The sequence below is a fragment of the Priceomyces carsonii genome (assembly GCF_900007245.1).
Source record: "Priceomyces carsonii strain CBS4050 genome assembly, scaffold: Debaryomyces_carsonii_scaffold_5, whole genome shotgun sequence".
Classification (NCBI taxonomy): Eukaryota; Fungi; Ascomycota; class Pichiomycetes; order Serinales; family Debaryomycetaceae; genus Priceomyces; species Priceomyces carsonii.
This window is the reverse complement of record NW_026946678.1, coordinates 246209-267243: the sequence shown is the minus strand read 5'-3', so window position 1 is coordinate 267243 and position 21035 is coordinate 246209. Positions and strand designations below refer to the sequence as shown.

The following is a 21035-nucleotide window of genomic DNA, read 5'->3' as shown; positions in this document are numbered from 1 at the left end:
ACCGTAATGATTAATTTTGTTCAGACGTTCTGAGACTATTAAATAGCACTGTAAATAGTTTAATTTGTTAATATCGTAATATATGAGATATATCTGAAATGCATTTATTCTTTTCGGCTTGTTTAATGGAAATCAGTCAACGATGAAATCAGTTAAGAATTTAAGTTTACGATAGTGGTGTTTAGATAGCATGTTGTCGGAATACAGTCTGACACTTTAATTAGTGATTACTTGATTTTCGAAACATCTTCTAGCATAAGGATCTTTGAGACTACGTATTGAACTATTAATGGCAATAGATATTCCTCGGCCTGTAATTAGAGCCAAATTTCTTAAAATAGGGTAGTTTGCTCGCGCATTGCCATTGCCTATAAATGAAATGATAAGATATTTTTGTCGCGCCTTTGTTAAGTCTTGATAAATTAAAAAGAAGAAAGGGGACCACAACCAGAATGGTTATCAAACCAGGATTAACTGCAGAGCAGTTGAAGACTTTTGACGATGAGGGTGTTCTTTGCATTGAAGATTTCTTGTCTCCAAAAGAAACTAGAGACTTACTTGACAGGTCACTTCAATTATTGAAGGATTTCGATATCTCGACACATCCAAAGACTCAGTTCAAGACTGGGGAAAACGATCATATAGGTGATGAATACTTCTTTAATTCATCTGACAAAGTGGGCTTTTTTTTTGACACCGATGCCTTTGATGATTCAGGAAATTTGAAATATCCAAAGGAACTAGCTATCAACAAAATTGGACATGGCTTGCATATGAATGACGATTTGTTTCATCAAATCACATTTTCCGAAAAAATAAAAGGTATTGGAAGACTGCTTGACTTTATTGATCCTCGTGTTTTACAAAGTATGTGTATTTTCAAGCAGCCAGTTTCTAGTTCAGAGCAAGAAAGAGACAATGCTGTTCCACCTCATACTGACGGAACATTCTTATATACGGAACCTCAATCCGCTATTGGTTTCTGGTTCAGCTTAGAGGACTGTACTGCGGAAAACGGGTGTCTCTCTTATAGTCCTGGATCACATAAGATGTTTCCAATCACAAATAGATTTGTTAAGGTCAACGATGGCAAAGATGGATGCAACTTCATTTCTGTGGATAACGAATTAAATAAAGAATCTAAGTCCTCGGAGATCCCAGACTATTATAAGATGGTGGAATGCAAGGCAGGTTCTCTAATTCTCATTCATAATTCAGTTCTTCACAAGTCAGAAAAAAACAGGTCGTCGAAATCTCGTTTTGCCTATACTTTTCATGTCATAGATGGTAAATGTAAATATGATAAACTTAATTGGTTGCAAGTACCTCCTGGTCCTTCGGGAGGAACTCAATTCACCAAATTGTTTGAGGAAATATAGCTTCGAAAACTTTTAATCTACCTGTAAATATTTCCTTTTTTAATATCTTACAAGGTTTTTTTGTCTAATATTTCACCTCTTTATGTTCTCATACTAACAAGTTCTTATTGTTCTTGTTTTTATGACCTAGATATTTCCGATATAATATAGCTTAACTAACTGACGACTGCAAAATATTACTATTTATCCACAGTTACACAAAAACATATCCTCCCGATAGATAAGATTCCGGATAATGAGAATCAAGGGGGACAAGAAGCAGTAATTTGTAACATACTTCATTTATTTGACTGATTTGAAGCAACAGAGAAATCTAAGTCTAATACACGAAATAATTGAGAAATATTATTTGCGAGGTACCTTTCTCTCTATTCATTCAAGTTAAGTATTACTATCCGAAATTGCCACTTCTAATTTTGAATTTGTTATAAAATGGAAGGCAAATCTACAAGAGAAGTATCTAACGAAAGGGAAATTACCTTGAACAATGGAGATGAGATCTTTATCAGAAGAGCTTCAAATAAAGATCAATCAAGAATTGCCACTGAAACAAATTTGTTTTTCAAAAATACCCACTTATCGAAGCTTCACGCATCATTGAAATTATACGATGATTATTTTTATTTGAAAGATTGCAACTCTACGTTTGGGACAGTAATAAATGATGAATATATTGCTTCTGAATCTTGGTTCAGGTTGTCTGATAATGACACTATTGGATTTATCATCTCAAAGCCTTCATCCGCTATCGAGAAAATCGTTAGTAAATTCGACAAACAAAACACCATTCCATTGAAGGAGTTTTCTGATGCCAGTATTGCTCTTAGTTTCAAGATTAACACAAAAGACAATTGCATTACTTTTCTTCCTCTTGACAAAGATGCCAGCTGGGAATCAGAACAATGTTCCTCCGATGAAACAAGGGGATCTACTAAAGATTATATCCCTTTAGCTGAGACGTTCGATAGCGAAGGAAATGAGTCTGAATGCTCTCACTGTGCCGTGAAATGTGAAATGGACGACTCTCAACCAAAGAACGAAACCGATACAATTATCACTATTCAATATCAAGACGTTTTACCAAATTCTGAATCGAGCTCACTAATCTCTTCAGCTGAGATTTTGGGAAGCAATGATAATAATATAGCTGAAGGCACGGATGATGTAGAACCTCTTATTGAGAGAAGATTAAGTGACAATGAATTATCTTTTGACGAGTCGCTGAGTGATTTCTCACTCAGTGATTTATCCGAAGCATCAACAATAGATGAAGATTATTCTAGCGAAGTATCTGTGGACTATAGTGAAGCTCAAGTCAAAAACGATTCGGGATCTGATTATGCCTCGTCTGATAATCTGTCGGAATATGAGAATGACTTCAAAGAGGCGCAAATTGATGGTTGTTCGAACTGGTGCCTGAAAGATCTCAAATGGATATACGCCAGATCATTTCCTATAATCCACAAGAGAAGAGAATTGTATCGATGTCAAAATGGCGACTCAACTTGTTGTCAAGCAAATGTAAAATTTGGAACTTCCGATTGCTCTGAGATTCATAACGACCTGGACACCTTAGAACCTCCACAATACGATTCAGGTGATTTTGAAAGCAAGTCTCTCTCCAAGAAGAGGAAATATGATGACATCTCTGATTCTGAAATTGCTGAATCAGCTGATGTTAACAAACGAGAGATTGCGAATCCGTCTAAAAGGGTAAAAATAATTCAATCTCCTCTAGCTAAGACATTTGCAAAGGAGCTTGCGAAGGGTTTTGTTTATGCATTAGCGACTATCACTGCTCTCGGAATATATGGTAGCAAAATCGCGTCTGAACAGAATGGAAAATAGATTTGTTGATTGTTGAAATTATGCTCTACTTCCTTGGTTTTGAGACTATTTCGCTGAATTGTTGGTTTGATTGTCATTAGATTAATCAATTTAAATACCCTTTATGGTACTTTCTTTATGTTCTTTGGTATGAGGTCTTATTTTTTTCTTTTGTGTTTTGTTATGTGGTTTTGGTCTTGGTTTATTTAATTTTTAGGATCTATAATAGTACGATAATTGTCGCGTAATTTCGATGTCCAGGATAGATGTCTACATGTAAGCTTTGTTTAAATTTCATGGGAATATTAAGGTATATACTTAAGGAACATAAATGGACAAGAAGCTACTATTTTATTACATATTTTTTTGTTTTGTTATGGTTCAATTCATTCGTTTCTCCTGTTGGCTCATATGTTGAAGCATTTGCTGATTGATCATTTGCTTTTGTTGAGCCGTCATTCCTCCAGGAACCATATTATTGGAGCCTCTGTTGGGCGCAAACTGCTGAGTGCCACCAGATGAAGCTTGTGTTTGTTGCAGTCTCTGCTCCTGTAGTAGCTGGAACAGGCGTAGTCTCTGGAAGTACACGGGAAATTTTTGAATAAGCTGATGTTGAATGAGCTTTGCTTGTTGCATAGCCAGCTGCTGTTGCTGGGGTGTTAAGTGCGCTCTGTTGGGAGCAACGCCAGTATTACCCATCATTGCAAACGCATTCATCCTCGATTGAAGTTGTCTAAAAGTCTGCTGCTCTTGTGGAGTCAAAGAATTCTGGAATATCTGCTGTTGCTGCTGTTGAAGTGCAGAGTTCATATTCTGCGGCTGCGAAGCTGGTCTCAGTGTACTTACGTTATTCATCACCGGAGTACCCCTATTAGAAATGTTTTGGTTTTGCTCATGAGGGCTAGCAGATCTATATTGCTGTCTTCTTATGCTTTCCTTCCTTTGCTCAGCCTGTTGCTCTTGTTGAAATTGTTGACGAGCTTGGGCCAGCTGTTGTGCTTTAATTTGCTGTGCCCTTAGAATTTGTGCCTTTTCGGCCATTAATTGTTGCTGAGTCTTTGCATTATTTGTTGGCGGCTGAGGATGCTGTTGTTGTAATCCAGCATTATTCATGGGTCTTCCTTGTCTTTGTCCATTTGCCGTTTTGTTTACTTGATTAAATGAGCCAGGTGCAGTGTTATTCAGCATAGAGTTATCATTTTGTGCCTGCAAAGCAGCTTTAGCTTCTTGAGCCTTCTGAGCTTCTCTTCTCTTTCTTATTTCTTCGATGAATCTCAATCTCATAAACTGGCCAGTAGATCCAGCAGTATTTGTGTTGACAACAGTAGGAGCTGTACCATCTGCTCCTTTGGAGCCTTTTTTGTTCTTCGAATCGTTCGTATTCGAGGTATCCTTACTCGAGGGCTTCGGTGCAGTAGCGGCTGCTAAAGCTGATGATCCCACCACAACCAATTTCTTATCCAGAGATTCATCAATTCTTTTATACTTATTGGATAGAAGAAACATGATCTCTTCATAATCTGACGACTTATGCAAAATGAGTTCTTCCTCGTGAAGCTTGCGAGGAGGTCGTTCGACTGCCTTCCTATGACTATGAATCAATTTGTAATCTTGAATCTTATCATCCCAAACTTTCTCAGGAAACTGCTGTTCGGGCTGCAAATATTCAGAGCACAAATAAGGATTCAACGGTACCAGTAAGTCTAGCTTTCTATTACTTAATGTTAATATCTCCGACTCCATTTGCAAGGATAGATTATCTGAGAACCTGGCTAACGCTGAATCCGTATGATACAACAAATCATAGTATATGGACAACTGTGTTGGTCTAAGTAAAGTACGATATGTTTTAGGTCTTGAAACAATAGTGCTTCCGGAAGAAGACGTTGAGTTGCCAGTAGACGTCGAAGTAGCTTCAGTCTGATCCTTTGATTGTAACGATTTGTCCTCTGAAGCTTCCTTAGGAAGGTCTGACTGTTTCTGAGGGTTGATACTTGGTTCCTGGTTGATTTGCACCATATTTCGATGATCATAAACTTGAAGAATTAGACAGCCATCGTAAGACCTGATTGAAAAATCCTTTAGTAACTCCGACATTTCAACGGGAATTTCTTCTCTAAGCACATGATGTAAAAAGTCTTTAACCATAGGAGAATCTTTTTGAATGATTGCCGAGTCCTGAGAATTATTGAACCTATAATGAGATTCATAAATGTGGAATGTTATTGACGCAGGGTATTTTGCATATTTCCGCAAAATCTCTTGCGTAGTAGTAGCAAAATGAAAATCCTTGGGGTTTTTGTTTCCTTGACGTAGTTGCTGTTGAAGTAGCTGTTGCTGCTGTTGTCTCAAAAGATGTTGTTGTTTGAGCTGTTGAACCTGAGCAGGGGTAAGCTGCTGTTGGGGATAAGCACGAGGCCTCTTTTGAGGAATCGTAGATCCTGTCGCACTCATGCAATTTGTTTCAACCTCTCAGAAGCTTGATACCTTGACTTTACTTTTTTTATTTGTCTTTAATATTCAATTAGGATATCTAATATATCTTGTCAGAATAGGTTATAATATCAGAGGAAAAAAGAAAAAGAAGCCTCTTGCGCTAGCAATATCAAAATGAAGCAATAACTCGTATGTGATATAGGTTACCAATTGAAGTATCTATAGGTCTTTTGTCTTGTTAATTTATACAAATTTATTAAAATACTGATTGATATGCTTGGTCAAATTGATATATGAACAATAAACAGTCACGTGAACATTTTTCAGTCAACATATGTTACGTTGGTGGGTCTTAAAACCCTTTATACTATACAGAGTATATGTGCTGAAAAAGTTAGCATAACTTATCCTTATTAGTATTTAAACTTGTTATAGCTATTTAAGTTTCCAGTTCAGAAAAGAGATGATCATATGTCCAAGTTTGAGATGCCGATTTAGGATCAAAACCTTATTTAGTGATTACTGATGCTTCATTATTAAGACAATACTCTAGAGACTTGAAAAGTTTTCTTCTGTCATCTTCATTAAAGACCCACAAGCCAAAAATTTCGCCCAATAAATTTTTCACAATTATCAAATTATCATTCAACTCTACATCCATTTCTAAGACGTTCAACCCATTCACCCCATTTGGAAAAAAGTGCTTAATAAATTTATTTGGGAGAAGACCCAATGAAAAACACTCTGGGTTATTCCTGTTCATTAAAATAAGACCGTAACAAAAAAGATTTTGTAAGTCCTGGTAGCTTGTCAGTCGGCCAGTCGAAGGCACTTTAAAGTCTCTGAGATAAAGAGCAAGCATTCCCAGGTAGTCTGTTTTTGTCCATTCCTGTAGTTCATCGTTGAATTTGTAGATTACGCAGTAAGTTGTGTGGTATAAAAGTTGCTTAATTGATGGGTCGTATCGACTGATGACATTAAAATTCAAGGTATTTCTGTATAACTTCAACGCTTCGTTAGGAGTTACCTGCTCCTGTTTCAAAGCTCCTGGATTTGGGTTTCTAGCAGCCATTCCTTCCAGCACGCCTGATATTTTGACAATTTATCATCTGTATAAACGAATAGATGACAACTATTTCACCAAAACGCTGAGAGATCGTAATATACACAACTGCATATAAAATGAAGCTTGATTCTAAAGCAATTTAAGGCACACATATTTTGCAATATCGTTTCTCTTCTTTCAAATACAATTGAACATGTTTTCCACTTTTAAACTGCCATTGGTACCTCAATTAGTTCGTACCTTCAAACTGTCTGTACCTCGCTCAATTGCGGCTGGAGAAAAATTGCCTTCGGTCTCCTTGTTCAAGGGATCTCCAGGAAACGATGTTAACATTGCGAAAGAAATAGGTAACAGCAAAGCCGTGATTATTGGCGTTCCTGGAGCCTTTTCACCTGCATGCTCAGCTTCTCATGTTCCAGGGTATATCAAAGCTCTTAGAGCATTCAATGACAAGGGATACAAAAAGTTCTTTGTAATTGCTGTGAATGATCCCTTCGTCACTAAAGCATGGGCTGATGACTTACTACAGAAATCTGTTTCTGATGATCAGATTCAGTTCCTTGCTGATCCAAGGGGAGAGTTCACTAGTGATTTAGATTTACTTTTTGATGCTTCGAAGATTTTTGGTAACAAAAGATCCAAGAGATACGCTTTACTTGTTGACAACGGCAAAGTAACGAAAACGTTCATTGAGCCTGACAACACTTCTGTTGACGTTTCAGATGCTTCTAAGGTTTTGAAGGATGCCTAGGCATTCTCCATCTGAGTTATATTTTTCTTGATAGGTATTGTATGATTTCAATATACGCCACTCTTCAAAGAATGCACGCACTATATATATTAACATCTGAAATCTAAGATCTGTAATTATCCGCGAAAATGCTGATCACTCAGCTTCTAGTAGCTTTTCTTTTGAGTAACGCCCATGTACTCTAGGATTCTTGTACTTTCCAATCTTCAAAAGCGTCTATTTAAATGTCAACCAAATTGTTTAACAAGCTTTTATCGCTTTAATTCGACTTCATCTGAATTCTCCGAAAAAGAGGTTGAAAAAGCCAAGCACTGGCTACAGACTTTCACGGTCGATAAAATTCCCATTTCTGTCTTCGAGATAACATACAGTAGAGCGTCTGGGGCAGGTGGCCAAAAGGTCAATAAAACATCGAGTAAAGCCACGGTATCTCTTACTCCAGATCAATGGTTAAATTCACAGTTTTGTTATTGGATTCCCGGACCCATTAGGTATCAACTTTCTATCAAAAAACTTAGATACGAAACTAAAAGTGGAGGTTTGATACTTCAAAGTGATTTGACAAGAAATAGAGATGTAAATACCGAAGATTGCTTCAAGAAATTGTTGCATGAGATAAAGGCACTTTCATATTTTCCTTCTGAAATAAGTGAGGATGACAAAAAGAAATGGGAAGAAATTAAGGAAGATAGAAAGGAAAAAAGACTATTTAATAAGAAGAAGCAAAGTGACAAAAAAAAGGGACGGTCAAAAAATTTTGACTTATAGTTGAAAGAGTGAATTAAAAGAATCCGAGAGTGCCCATATCACTCGATGAGTACCCTCTTTTTGCTCAAAATACCACTATTTATACCCCATTGTACTTGGATATCACTTTAGATGACATTTAGATTAATTCTTTCAAAACCTACCCTTCATTCTGTCATCAAGATGTGTTCATAATACTTAGCATTTTCCTGTATATATATATATATATGCAAATTATTCTGTGAATCGATCAAGGTTTTTATCTATACCTACTAGAACTTAAGCATAGCAAGGCTGTTGAAAAAATGGTACTGGAGAAGAATAAACTATCTCCATCAATAGATGAATGTGCCAAGTCACTTAAATTGATGGTGGATGATTTCGTATCGTCCAACGATTTCAATTATCTCTTGGAATTATCTGATGCCTCAGTATTCGAGCCTCATGAGACCATTTTAGAAGATCAACTTCTAGAAGATAGTATAAATTATACGATTAACTTCAACAACTCCAATGCTGAAGGTACAGGCGAGTCGTCCAGTTTAGAAAACGATGTTGCTATTTTCAATGCAGATTTAGATCAAAAAACCAAACAGTTCATAATTTCAATAGCATTTCAAAGAGCAATAGATTTAATAATAGCAGAAAACATATTGAATTCAAGCGAAAATGAACTTAAAAACATAAAATTGGGGAGCTATTATCTTACCATAAATGAGCTTAAGTTTTATAACGCTATTTGTCTTCTTCTTGATTTTCAAATTTTTAAGATCGACAAAGGATTTGCATCTATCAAGAGTTCATTCTTTTCTAACATATCACAGGTACTGGATATGCTCATATGCAAATCTACAGAAGCAGTGGATAAATTTTGGTTCTATATGGAATCTAGGAGATCTATTATTCAACAAAAGATCTTTGATAGAAATGCTATTGCAGATCGAATTTCCCTACTCGAAATTTGTAATACTTTGACGGATAAGTTGAGTTTTAAAACTTCTCAAGGGAAAAGGGATTCATATAAGAAGGATACGTTCAATGACCTTTTTCAATATAGAGTGAGAGTGTTTATTGCAAATGTTTTTGCGTTCGAAGATAACACTGGTTTAAACAAATATTTTTTAACTTCGAACAGAATGGTGAAAGAGATTGTGCCGGCAACGAAATACAGAAATGAAAGAGAGTTTTTGAAAGACGTTATTCAAGTGAAAAAATTATTCAACGATCCATACTTCTTTTTAAAGCCGTCAAATCAGAAAAATTTACAAAAAACATCTGAGACAATGCATAGAGTTTATAAAGTTTTGATCGAAGATGAAATTACTTACGCTGCTACTGTGCCAAAGGTAGACCAATTTGCAGTTCCCAAACCTATCTCTGAATACGAAGCTCAATACTTAAAGCAAAGATATGAAAAAAAAATCTATTTTCCTGAAAGTTATTGGATAACTCCTTTTGAAGACACTAGGAGAGATTCTTCGTATGAAAAATACATGCAAGAAGATTTATCCTTTTTTGAAACCCAATTTGAAAATTCAAAGTATAGGCAAACATTACTATTACAAATCTACATCATATGTAGCTTATTCTATGAGTTGAATAGCTCCAACAAGAGAGAATTTCTCAAGTCGTTAAAAGCACCTACAAACATAAAGCATCTAACAGATGATTCCCCACCGGATAGCCTTGTCAGCTTATATTATAAAATTAAACGCGAAATGCTCAGAAGCTTTCGCAGTATAGACAATCAGTTTTCATTCTTGCTACAACACTTAACACTTACCGAAATTTCGTGGTATGGTTGGCTAATATTCGGAAAAGACCATTCCACTGGAAAGTCACTTTTTTACGACAAGCTATTGAATTCAGAAGAACTTAAGCAAATCAATGAGAAGAGAAGTTCTGTCTTTCCATTCAAAACTAAGCGTTATTTCAATCTATATGCAACTCCTCAATTGTCACGGAAAATGAAAATTCCGACTGGCCTTGAGAGATTAGAAGATCTGAAGAATGTTGGGACCATTGATTATCAACAACATATATCTGGAGTTAATGAGAAGATAGATGACGAAGTGGAGCCTTTAAGAAAAGCACAAATATTGGAAGAACGAAACGTCTTAATATGGAAACAATTCAGGAAGATGAGATCAACAGACTGGCTCAAATTCGGTGATTTGTTGAATCCGCTGATGCTAACAAGCATATCTAAAGATTCTCATGACTCAAGGAAGAGGCTGGTTGATTCTGATGATACTTTGAACCTACCGGAGTCGAAAAGATCCAAGGCGTAGTATATAGGTAGTAATCGATGCCATATTTTATGTGCACTCCCGTTAAAGACGCGTATCTAAAAACATTTTGCAAATTATCGTCAAGATGTATCTTGAAAAGTAGGCAGCGATTATTCAGGAGACAATTGTCAGAATTGGACTCAGTAATACATTTTCCTAGAGCTCTTTCAACCTTGAGCTCAATAATTGGAAAAAAAGGAGAGCCAGACATTAATAAAAAGAGTGCAGGTGATACATAGATCGAGATTTGCAGAATCAAATGCAACTAATATGAAGAATCAAAAGAGACCAGGAAGACCTAAAGTGAGGTCAGCTGTGGTACTTGCTGACAAATCATCGAATTCAGCGGATACAAAGCATACTTCAATACCTCGTTACAATCGCATTGCCTCAGGACAGGACGCCGACCTCAACACTCAATGTATGAAGATGAGCCATCACGAGGAGGTCAATTCTAGAGAAGATGAAAAAGAGAATGACATAGACGAATTGTTGTCTTCTCCTATCAAGAGGTCCTCATATGAGAGTCCTCTTCAATCTAGGTATTTGGAATCTTCGTCACCAATCAGAAAGAAAAAAACAGTAGCATTTTCAGATGAATTATTAAGTGATATGCCTAGCTCCCCTGATAAATTCAGTACCCCGAAAAGATCTATCTTGAAACCTACTCATGGCGGGTGTAACCAACTGATTGATCCTAATAACACAGCTCTTTGGTCCAAGCAGTCTGGCAATGGTCGAGATCTGTATTGGCCAGGCAATAACAATTTTTGGTTACAAGGCACTGTAATTCAGTTGCCACATGGGTCTCCTGAATTACCACAGTTAATTCAAGGTTGCCTTCGTGTGCTTAGTGATGAATCATTTAATAAGAGGTTTGAAGTTTATGCAACCTTAAACAGTCTTAATAAATCTGAAAATGAAGCCTTACGTAAAATATTTGGAGCAAGCAGACAAATAATTAATGGTAAAACCCAAGTATTTCAACCTACAGTAAGGTATTCTGATAACAATATTGTCAGTGAACTAACGTCGTATATTCGAAAGGATATAATAAAGTATGAATCGATATTATTCCCCGCGGAGATTGAGAAAGAAAACCAGAGAAGTAAGTCCAAAAATGATCCCTTCAGTATTAGAGTCATTTCACAAGCTCTTAGATTAATTGGTAATTTTATTTCTGATCCCGAGTTAAATTTGTTGATACCTGCTGATGACATCAAGTGGTTTTTTTTACATTCTTGCTCCACTATAGTTACTACAACCACTTCCAAGGCCCTAGTAGCATCGTATTTGGGAATCATAAAAGAATACAATTTTAGCATTAAGAAAAAAAGAATAGTTTTTGAAAACTCTGATCTTCCGGAACGGATCTTGTTTAGTCTTCTTAATATGAAGAGTTTTCCAAGCCCCTCAATCCTCACAGAAAGATTTATAAGTATCAGAAATTTGGTACAAACCTTTCCTAGCATGATGTCAAAAAATTTTAGACATTGGTTCGGCTTGTTATTGATCAATGTTTGTTCACTTACCTCACAAGCTTATTACAAGTGTATGGCGATTGGTTCTCTGGTATTATTAGAAATTTCAAAGCACTTTCTTGACAACAAGAATGCAATGTTGCAGGTTGATTCTTTTTTGGAATCAAATTTACCCAAGAATTTCAAGTCTTTCTTTTCAGAAGGAAGTATTTTTGAAGCCGATCTGGATATATTGGCTATGGAGTATGTCAATTCAGGTCTAAGAACAATGATTAACAATGGTCAATCAAAGCCTGCAATGGAAATATGGATGGCTATAACATTGTTATGCAATTCGGGAAACTCTGGCTTTGAAGCTTGGTGCTTTCTTTCAAGATGGATGGAGATTCAAAATGCTTGTTTTCAAGGACATGGAAACTCAGCAAAGTTATTAGCAATTACATCCTTCAAGACGGTAGTCTACAGAGTGTGTCACAATGACTTGTCAAATACGCAAAAGTTCTTTGATACTCAACTTCAAGGTGGGAAACAAAAATCTCAAATTATAAATAATACCTTCAAACCGAAAGTAAGATTACTAACTCACGCGATACTAAATGTGTCGGAAATTGAAGATCAAAAGGATCTTATTGACGGGCTACATGATTTGTTTCTTTGTATTATATATACGTTGGTGAACCCTATGTCGCAGAAGTCATCAACGAAGTACATGCATATTTATTGGGACAGGATTTTGCAGCCTGTTTTAATGTTTTTTTACTTCAAAAGAGGAAGCTCTAGTCCTTATATGAATAATCTAGGGTTCAATCTATTAACTAAATTGTTAAAAAATTCAACTGCTTCACTTGGGAAATCTCATAATGAGTTCAGATGTCTTTCAAGTGAGCCAATTTCACTAAATGAATTAGCTCCTTTGCCTTCCAGATGGATATATAATCATTTTGATAAATTGATACCTTGTGTCACAGTCATCTTACAGTTAGAACTAATATTTGTTGAGCAAAAGGTAGAATTAATCACAGAACTTTTAAATACTATCAAATTATCTACAAAAAAAGAGATCAAAGTCTCGCAAAGTACTTTTGATATTATTGATAGTATGCCAATTATTTTGGATGTTCTATTCAAGCATTCTAATGTTTCATCGGAGGCCACAAGCAAATTGGTAATCTCTTTGCGTGAGACGTTTGATTCATCTTCTTTAGTGAGACACACTAACAGATCAGGCTATACTTCTAGTTCCTATCTAACTATAATAGAGAATTATAATATCAAGGTGGGAGATGATCAATTGAAAGAGTTATTGGATTTAATTTTATCAGGACTTGCGAAGGCAGACAGTATGGCTTTATTACAAGATTTGACAAAACTTTTCAAGGAAACTAAAGAAAGTGAGTCCAGTCATAAGCTTAAGATGATTGTGAACTTTATTTCTGTCGTTACTGAAACAGACTTTGAAACATGTAAGGATATTAGTGGAATTCTTGACAACGAGTCAGAAGATATAGCGAAAAAACTTATTGAGTTTGCAACTGCAAAGAGTAACGTTGATGAAGCGTCGAAACTTTTGAAGAGCTTGGATGTTCACACATGGTCTTTACGGATGTTTGAATATTACATTTCATTGTCGCATAACATGCTGTGTGAATTGCTTAAAGCTCACACGAATTCTTTAATGAAACAAAAGCTTGAGAATTATGATTCATTTGTTTACTTTTTCAAGTTTTTAATTTATAATAGATATGACTCGGAAATTCTGGCCTTGGTAGGAGACATAATCAGAAAACTTAATGATATTCAAGGCTTTCATCGTTTTGAAATTTCGCAAATTTGGAAAGACTATCTTTCGAATCTCCTGAAAAGCGACAACTTTGAGATACTTGACAATGTACTTGTTGTTACATATGAACAATCAGAAATTGATGTGAAGCCTTATGTAAGGAATAATTGGGCTAAATTGCCTTCTTTAAAGAGATGCTGGTTAGATCGTAACTCGGAGCTTCATATTGATAAGGCATTAAGCAGCTTTCAAGAATCAGAGCACAAGAAGGAAACTGGTGAGAGCTCGACTAATGTCTTATCCAAATTCTGCAACAGTCGCCCGAGGGGCCGCCCTAAAGGTCGGTTAAGTCGCAGGAGGAAAGCTAATAGCGATAGCTCTTCTATACCTGCACAAGAGTACAAGAGTAAAACAAAAACTAGTTCTGAAGACTATGAAGGGTATCAGCAAGAGAATAAGGGATTGGACTCAAATGAACTGTGTAATGATAGGGAGAGGGAGAGTCACAACTTTAATCTTCACAGTTTCACAGCTCTAGTTACAAGCAAGCTATCATCAGTCGTTGATCAAAGCATCGACCAAAGCGACGCAAAAACTAAAATACCCGCCAATACTATTTATGATAATTCTCTCCAGTCACCAAGGGAGAACTCTGCAATACATACAAGTGAAGAATATTCAATATCAAATGACGTCGAAAATAGTTTTAATCTCAAAAAAGACACCAAAAAGGCAAACTCAGAATCCCTGCTCGAAAATAGAAATACTCTTGATAAAAGGAAGTTTTTAGAGAGTGAAGGGGATATGTCAATACCCAAGAAGGCGAAGGTCTCAGAGCGCATTGATGAATTTCAAAAATATGAGAATTCAAACGGGGATTCATCCCCGAGATCTGAAAGCGATATAGGCAGTTATGAAAGTAATGGTCTTATGACTCCAAATGACAGCATGGATGAAGAGAATGCTTTTTCAAGACGAATCCAATCATCTTTTCTAATGACTGATAAGAATGATGGTTCTATGACTTCACTTGAATCACTACTTGATGGCTCGATTTCACCAGATGAAGCAGATGGTTTTCAAGAGACTGGTAGTATTATCAGCCTCAACGATGGTTCTCCGCAGACTGCAAAACCATCAAAACACACAAAAAAAAGACCCAATCATTATACAATCACAGAACTGAGAACCAGTCCTGAAAAGAGCAAACTTATAGAAAACTCTCCGAAGAGCTCGCTGTCTAAAGAGAATCTCCTTTTAAGATCTACGAATTTGTCTAGCCAATTTAGTACTTCTTCAAAAGAGTCAAGTGAGAGCAACGATAATGTCGTTTCCCTGGTTACTTCTACCTCAAAAGACTGCCCTGAGTTGGTTCGAGAGGCACCACTGAAATCCTTATCAGAACGTGGTGATTTCGGTCTGATATCGAGTATTTTGGATGCAATTCTGGATGAGGAAATATCGAAACTAACTGCTGATGAAAAGCATCAACTCGAAACAAGGCTTATGCAATTGATGCTCAGAATGAGAAGTATTCCACCTCAGAGCTAACATAGCTAGTTAATTCAATAGTCAAAGTAGTCTATAGATAAACAATCACGATCACTTTTTTATGTTTCATGCAGTACCATATGTGAAGGACATCTTAGCAAGGAAACATATCTGAAACATATTTTTACAGCATTGACCAAATCTATGTGAAACTAGCCACTTGACTAGCTGAAGTATATTGATGTCTATTGTTCCTTATAATCCGAATAATGAAATTGTTTATCACGATCCAACTCATGGCCTTCTAGTTCTTCACAATAATCAGCAAAACACGTTACAATTGTTATCTACGAATGGAAGAGTTGAGCGATCAACAAATAGCCGTCTGGATACGGAACCTGGCTATTCGGATGATGGTTACCAACGGAACCATTTCAAGAACGGTCTGAAAAATAGCGAACAGGATCAAATTGAGTGCCCAGCTTGTGGCTTCACTTGGTCGCACTTTGGTTCTTCTGATGACAACGCAAGGCAACGTGCAAGATTGAAGTCTATTTCTAGCAGGGATGGCTCTGGAATATTTTCATCTAATAATTCCGGCAGATATAGACATCAAAACTACTTCAAATTACTAGGAGAGCTTCCTACCAAAGAGGATTCTTATGAAACACGTTCGCTTCCCAAAAATATTTTCAACCAAGGGTACTTCAAGAGGTTTTTCAAGAAAGTTCCGCCATACAATTTGGGCTCTGGTGCTCACTCGCAAGTCTACAAAGTAGTACATATGTTGAATAATATTCAATTGGGAACGTATGCTGTAAAACGAATAGTTATTGGAGATCAATTTGAATTTCTTGAGCACGTTTTGAATGAAGTCTTGATATTATATGAATTGTCTGTTAAAGGAGCGAACGAGAATAATTTAATTACATATAACCATGTTTGGTTGGAATTGGGAAGTATCGATGAACTGTCGGTATTTGTATTACCAGCTGACTCCAAGTCAAATGCGAAGAACTATGATACGAAAATACCTTATGTGTACATTTTGCAGCAGTACTGCGATGGTGGCCATTTGGAAGATTTAATTGTTCGCCATTTTCAGCCTTACAAGTTATTATCGTTCAAAGAAAAAGTGGAATTGGAACGACGTAAACGTAAAAATCATGCATTACATAACCAATTAAAGGATGAAAATATACATCCATGGTTGTCAGATTTCGAAATTTGGAAATTCTTTAAAGATGTCGCTAATGGAGTATATTATTTGCATCTGCATGGAATTCTACATCGAGATTTAAAACCCTCTAATTGTTTGTTAGATATTCAATACAAGGGCTCTTCATCAGGCAACAGTTTCAAATCAGTTGAAGAGTTTGACCTTGCGCAAAGCAGGCTACCGCGGGTATTAGTCTCAGATTTTGGTGAAGGAAAATTTATCAATAAGCATATTAATGCTTTTCCGTCAGGTGAAGTATACAATGAGGAGAGACGTGGTAATACTGGCACTTTGGAATTCACTGCACCTGAGCTCTGGTTCTTCACAGGATTCGATCCCTCGATATCAAATTCAAAAAAATACGTTAACGAGTTTACATTTGATAGTGATATATATTCTTTGGGCCTCATTCTATGCTGGTTATGCGTAGGAAATTTGCCTTTTTCTGAGTTTATTGCCAATGAAAAGGATCCAGAAATTATACGTCAGCAGATAAGTAACTGGTATTTTGACTTGACTCAGTTTAAGTTTCATAGTTGGTTTCATGCGTCAATTTCTAGTAGAGAGGGCGCTGAAATCTCGAATATTGCAGTTATGAATGAATTTGAACACCTCATATATGGTATGATCAAAGGTGGTGATGAGCTTGAGGGTGAACGGTTAGAAAACGTACACCGTATCCCTATCTCAGAGGTCATTGATTGTTTGCGGGATATCAAGTGGAAGTATTTCATTCAAGTTTCTGAAGCTGATACAAAAGCCTCAGAAGAACCAATAGATAACTTCAGTATATTATCGGAGCCTTATATCCGAAATTCATATGTCTCTAAGGACCGATCATCTGATAATATGCATAATGATGAAGCAGATGACGATACTTCGATTTTAGAAAGAGATGTTATAGACGTGACCCACATAGATCGGGAAGAAGCCCAAAAAAATGTTGCTCCACGACTCACTCGTAAACTCTTAAGGAACAGGTTCTCTAAAGAAGATTATATTTCAATGGTCGTCTATGCTATATATTTGTTGGTTACTGATACGACATTAAAAAGAGCTTCATCAAACATTAAATTAACGTTTAAGTTAGTTTTATTGTCCAGCTTTTACTTTGACTTGTCATTGAACTTGCTGAAGGTTTCGAGATCACTTCTCATGGCTTTTAATGGGTCGGTAATGGTACTCTTTTATCTCTTCAACGAGAATAATTTTTTGAACTAAAATCTCATCACATGATAACGAAACTTGTTTTAGTATATATTTTTTCACGTACGATATTCAGCTTTTAAGCATTTATATATGGGTAATATGGGATCTAAAAGAAAAAGAGAAAGCCTTCAAGGTAAGCCCAAGTCAAAGAAACAGCGTAGTAAGACTTTGAAGACTTCAAAGTCTCCCACGTCTTTAACTGCGACGAATAAATACGCAGCATTATCTTCGCATGAAGACGACTCAGACTCTGGTTTATTATTTGACTTTGAACAAAAAAGAGAGCCTGACTTGGTATTACTTGATAAAGATGACGATGATACTGATGATAAGAATACTAATAAAGATATAAGCGATCGTGATGAACTTAAAGATGACGATGATGTTGTGATTGAATCAGATGACTCCGATGATTATAGTAAAGAAGGAGTCACTGAAAAAGTGAGTGATGATCAAGAGGGTCCAAAGCCCAAGAAGCGAAAATTTGAAGCAAACGAATTAGCGAGGAACCTGGATTTTATTGAGTTAGGCTTTAGTTCTTCGGAAGAAGACGTAGACAATTATGAAGAATATTCTGATGATGGAAGGATAAGCAACGATGGCTTAGGAAGTACCGAAGTACAATCTTCCAGATCTTCTTTTCCTTGGATTCAAGATCATGATCATTCAAAACAGAAAGAAATAGCTGATTGGCTAACCCTAGAGATGAACGATTTTGTGAACTACATATCTCCCTCAAAAGACGAGATAATGGCGAGGAATAAGGTAATAAATCTGCTCAAGAAACAGATAAGCTCCTTTTGGGAAAATACAGAAACGCATGTTTTTGGCTCTAGTGCTACAGACTTATATTTACCGGGGTCAGATATAGATATGGTGGTTATATCATCTACCGGTGATTTTGAACAGAGATCACGTCTTTATCAGCTATCGTCCTACTTAAGAAATAAAAAGTTGGCCAAAAATATAGAGGTGATTGCAAAGGCTAAGGTTCCCATTATTAAATTTGTCGATCCTTCTACAGGCATTCATATCGATATCTCTTTCGAAAGATCGAACGGTATTGACGCTGCGAAGAAAATAAGGAAATGGCTTGCTTCTACTCCTGGATTACGAGAATTAGTGCTTACTGTTAAGCAGTTTCTAAGGTCAAGAAAACTTAATAATGTTCACGTTGGAGGTTTGGGTGGATATTCTACAATCATATTATGTTATCATTTTTTAAAGATGCACCCAAGACTAGCGACAAATAATATTTCCATATCTGATAACTTGGGAACGTTATTAATTGAGTTCTTTGAGTTATACGGTCGCAACTTTTCTTATGACAACTTGATAATTGCAATAGATAGTACAACAGATCTACCCAAATATTTATTAAAAAAAGACTATCCCAAACTAAATACTTCAAAGAATCCGTTTACCATAATCATACAGGATCCTTCGGACCAAGCTAACAATATAAGTCGATCATCCTACAATTTGAGAGATATTAAAAAAGCATTTGGGGGTGCGTATCAGATGCTTATAGACAAATGCTATCAATTGAATGCCGCTTCTTACAAAGACAGATTAGGACAACTGATATTAGGTGATATAATTAAATATAGAGGCAAAGAACGAGATTTCAATGACGACAGAGATAAAGTCGCTAATGATGCCTTGATAAACCATGAAATAAAAGAGCTGCTAGTAAAGCAGGCCAAAAGCGATGAGCTCTATTTTTCAGACGTATCAGTTGCAACTGATGATGATACCACGTTTGCTGAAAAAAGCAATTCTAATGAAAAAAAAGTCGCTGACTATTTGAGTCTTGAAAATTTGGAATCCGAGTCTGAATCAAATGATAGTAATGATGTTGATCCAAAAAATGAGGAGGAATTTGAGTCAAAAAAGAAGTCTTCTGTTGATAAGGACGTCAAAAGAAATTATTGGCACCAAAAGGGGATTGAGATTTAGTAGACGATACATATGATTAATACGATTGCATCACATAGACTATCACTTCCAATATCTTCAACAGCATCGGTTGTTGCTTGGATTATAATTCAAGAAGTTAATATTATTTATTGTACTCTTAGAGTTAGCATCTTGTAGCTGTTTTTGGTTTTCGTAAAACTTGACAAAAAATTGTTCATCAATTTCGTCAATCATTTCGTCAAAAAGAGCATCTATTCCTTCCCTCGTTTTGGCGCTAGTCTTGTAAAATGTTAAGTGATTTTGTTCACAAAAATCAGTCACTACTCTCGATGTCTCGTTATTTTCTATTAAATCTTGCTTAGTTCCAATTAATTTTATGGTAGCTGCTTGTGATTGGGATCCAGAGTTCAACAATAATTGCTCTAACCAATACTTGGCCTTATCTAAAGTCACAACGTTTGACAAATCAAAGCAGATCAAGGCAACATTTGCATTCCGATAGTACATAGGAGTCAATGATTTATATCTCTCCTGTCCCGCTGTATCCCATATCTCTAATTTAAGCTTACGATCTTCTTTGCTTTTAGAACTATGTTCAATTGTTATAAATGCGGCTCCTATAGTATTAGACGTATGCTGATTAAATGTGTCTGAAGCAAATCGATGTATTAAAGACGTTTTACCAACAGAAGAATCCCCCAAAACAACCACCTTATACGCTGGAACTGCTATCCTTGAATCGTCCATAGCACTTGATTTTAATCTTGCCAGTCTTGCTTGGGATGACTTTGTAAGTGAGATAATGTTATTTTAGATACTGCAGACAACGTCAAAGTATATCAGATAAACTGCCTGCGATCTGTCTAAGAAACTCTATGAATTTTAATTCTACTGAGATGACTTAGGAGTGCCAACGTTGATATTATCCTACGCGTATAATTGGAAGTTTCTACGCTATAAGTCTTGATAATCAAAAAGAACAAAAAAAAAAAGATCCTTCCTTCTCTTACCTGAGTCAGTAATCCTCTGTACTTATTCCATCGACATAGAACTTTTCGCTTCTTAAACTGTCATCAACTGCCTCTCATGAATAAAGAATATTGGTAGTAACCCATTGCAATCATTGAACATATTTGCATTAATTAGCAATTGTCATGTTCTGCTTTTTTTTGTGGCATCCTACGTATAAATTAGCCTTTGTCTTATTTATGTAGGTTAAAATAACTCCCGGTAGTCGACATAAAATATGAGCAATCAGGCCATTTTTGAATGAGTCTTTCAAGTTTTTATGAGTGAGAACCTAACAATCCATTTCTGAACGTTCTCTTCTTTTGAAATCCGAATCTGCTATGGTACAGGTTAGAACTTCATAAATAGCATATAAATGAAGCGGACACAAAACGATGTGAGACAACAGTCGCCTGACTGTTGCAAAATG

At 36.1% G+C, this 21035-nt stretch overlaps 11 protein-coding genes across 11 annotated transcripts; 8 read left to right on the top strand and 3 right to left on the bottom strand.

Annotated features, from left to right (window-relative positions):
* Window positions 1-452: 452 nt before the first annotated feature.
* On the top strand, window positions 453-1379 carry PRCAT00004448001 (uncharacterized protein; the record flags this gene model as incomplete). Its single annotated transcript, XM_062954442.1, has 1 exon — window positions 453-1379. The coding sequence occupies one exon, from the start codon at window positions 453-455 to the stop codon at window positions 1377-1379; it is 927 nt and encodes a 308-aa protein (XP_062811145.1).
* Window positions 1380-1811: 432 nt separating this feature from the next.
* Window positions 1812-3227, top strand: PRCAT00004447001 (uncharacterized protein; the record flags this gene model as incomplete). The annotated part of the gene is made up of 1 exon (XM_062954441.1): window positions 1812-3227. One exon carries the CDS (start codon window positions 1812-1814, stop codon window positions 3225-3227), a length of 1416 nt encoding a protein of 471 aa, XP_062811144.1.
* Window positions 3228-3587: 360 nt separating this feature from the next.
* On the bottom strand, window positions 3588-5660 carry SPT20 (Spt20p; the record flags this gene model as incomplete). The annotated part of the gene is made up of 1 exon (XM_062954440.1): window positions 3588-5660. The coding sequence occupies one exon, from the start codon at window positions 5658-5660 to the stop codon at window positions 3588-3590; it is 2073 nt and encodes a 690-aa protein (XP_062811143.1).
* A 490-nt stretch (window positions 5661-6150) lies between these two features.
* PRCAT00004445001 (uncharacterized protein) lies at window positions 6151-6714 on the bottom strand (the record flags this gene model as incomplete). Its single annotated transcript, XM_062954439.1, has 1 exon — window positions 6151-6714. One exon carries the CDS (start codon window positions 6712-6714, stop codon window positions 6151-6153), a length of 564 nt encoding a protein of 187 aa, XP_062811142.1.
* Window positions 6715-6901: 187 nt separating this feature from the next.
* Window positions 6902-7459, top strand: TRP99 (Trp99p; the record flags this gene model as incomplete). The annotated part of the gene is made up of 1 exon (XM_062954438.1): window positions 6902-7459. One exon carries the CDS (start codon window positions 6902-6904, stop codon window positions 7457-7459), a length of 558 nt encoding a protein of 185 aa, XP_062811141.1.
* A 174-nt stretch (window positions 7460-7633) lies between these two features.
* On the top strand, window positions 7634-8227 carry PRCAT00004443001 (uncharacterized protein; the record flags this gene model as incomplete). The annotated part of the gene is made up of 1 exon (XM_062954437.1): window positions 7634-8227. One exon carries the CDS (start codon window positions 7634-7636, stop codon window positions 8225-8227), a length of 594 nt encoding a protein of 197 aa, XP_062811140.1.
* Window positions 8228-8511: 284 nt separating this feature from the next.
* PRCAT00004442001 (uncharacterized protein) lies at window positions 8512-10497 on the top strand (the record flags this gene model as incomplete). The annotated part of the gene is made up of 1 exon (XM_062954436.1): window positions 8512-10497. One exon carries the CDS (start codon window positions 8512-8514, stop codon window positions 10495-10497), a length of 1986 nt encoding a protein of 661 aa, XP_062811139.1.
* Window positions 10498-10767: 270 nt separating this feature from the next.
* Window positions 10768-15309, top strand: PRCAT00004441001 (DNA-binding protein; the record flags this gene model as incomplete). Its single annotated transcript, XM_062954435.1, has 1 exon — window positions 10768-15309. One exon carries the CDS (start codon window positions 10768-10770, stop codon window positions 15307-15309), a length of 4542 nt encoding a protein of 1513 aa, XP_062811138.1.
* A 181-nt stretch (window positions 15310-15490) lies between these two features.
* PRCAT00004440001 (protein kinase) lies at window positions 15491-17689 on the top strand (the record flags this gene model as incomplete). The annotated part of the gene is made up of 1 exon (XM_062954434.1): window positions 15491-17689. One exon carries the CDS (start codon window positions 15491-15493, stop codon window positions 17687-17689), a length of 2199 nt encoding a protein of 732 aa, XP_062811137.1.
* Window positions 17690-17767: 78 nt separating this feature from the next.
* Window positions 17768-19636, top strand: PRCAT00004439001 (non-canonical poly(A) polymerase; the record flags this gene model as incomplete). The annotated part of the gene is made up of 1 exon (XM_062954433.1): window positions 17768-19636. One exon carries the CDS (start codon window positions 17768-17770, stop codon window positions 19634-19636), a length of 1869 nt encoding a protein of 622 aa, XP_062811136.1.
* Window positions 19637-19693: 57 nt separating this feature from the next.
* On the bottom strand, window positions 19694-20344 carry YPT53 (Rab family GTPase; the record flags this gene model as incomplete). Its single annotated transcript, XM_062954431.1, has 1 exon — window positions 19694-20344. One exon carries the CDS (start codon window positions 20342-20344, stop codon window positions 19694-19696), a length of 651 nt encoding a protein of 216 aa, XP_062811135.1.
* Window positions 20345-21035: the final 691 nt, after the last annotated feature.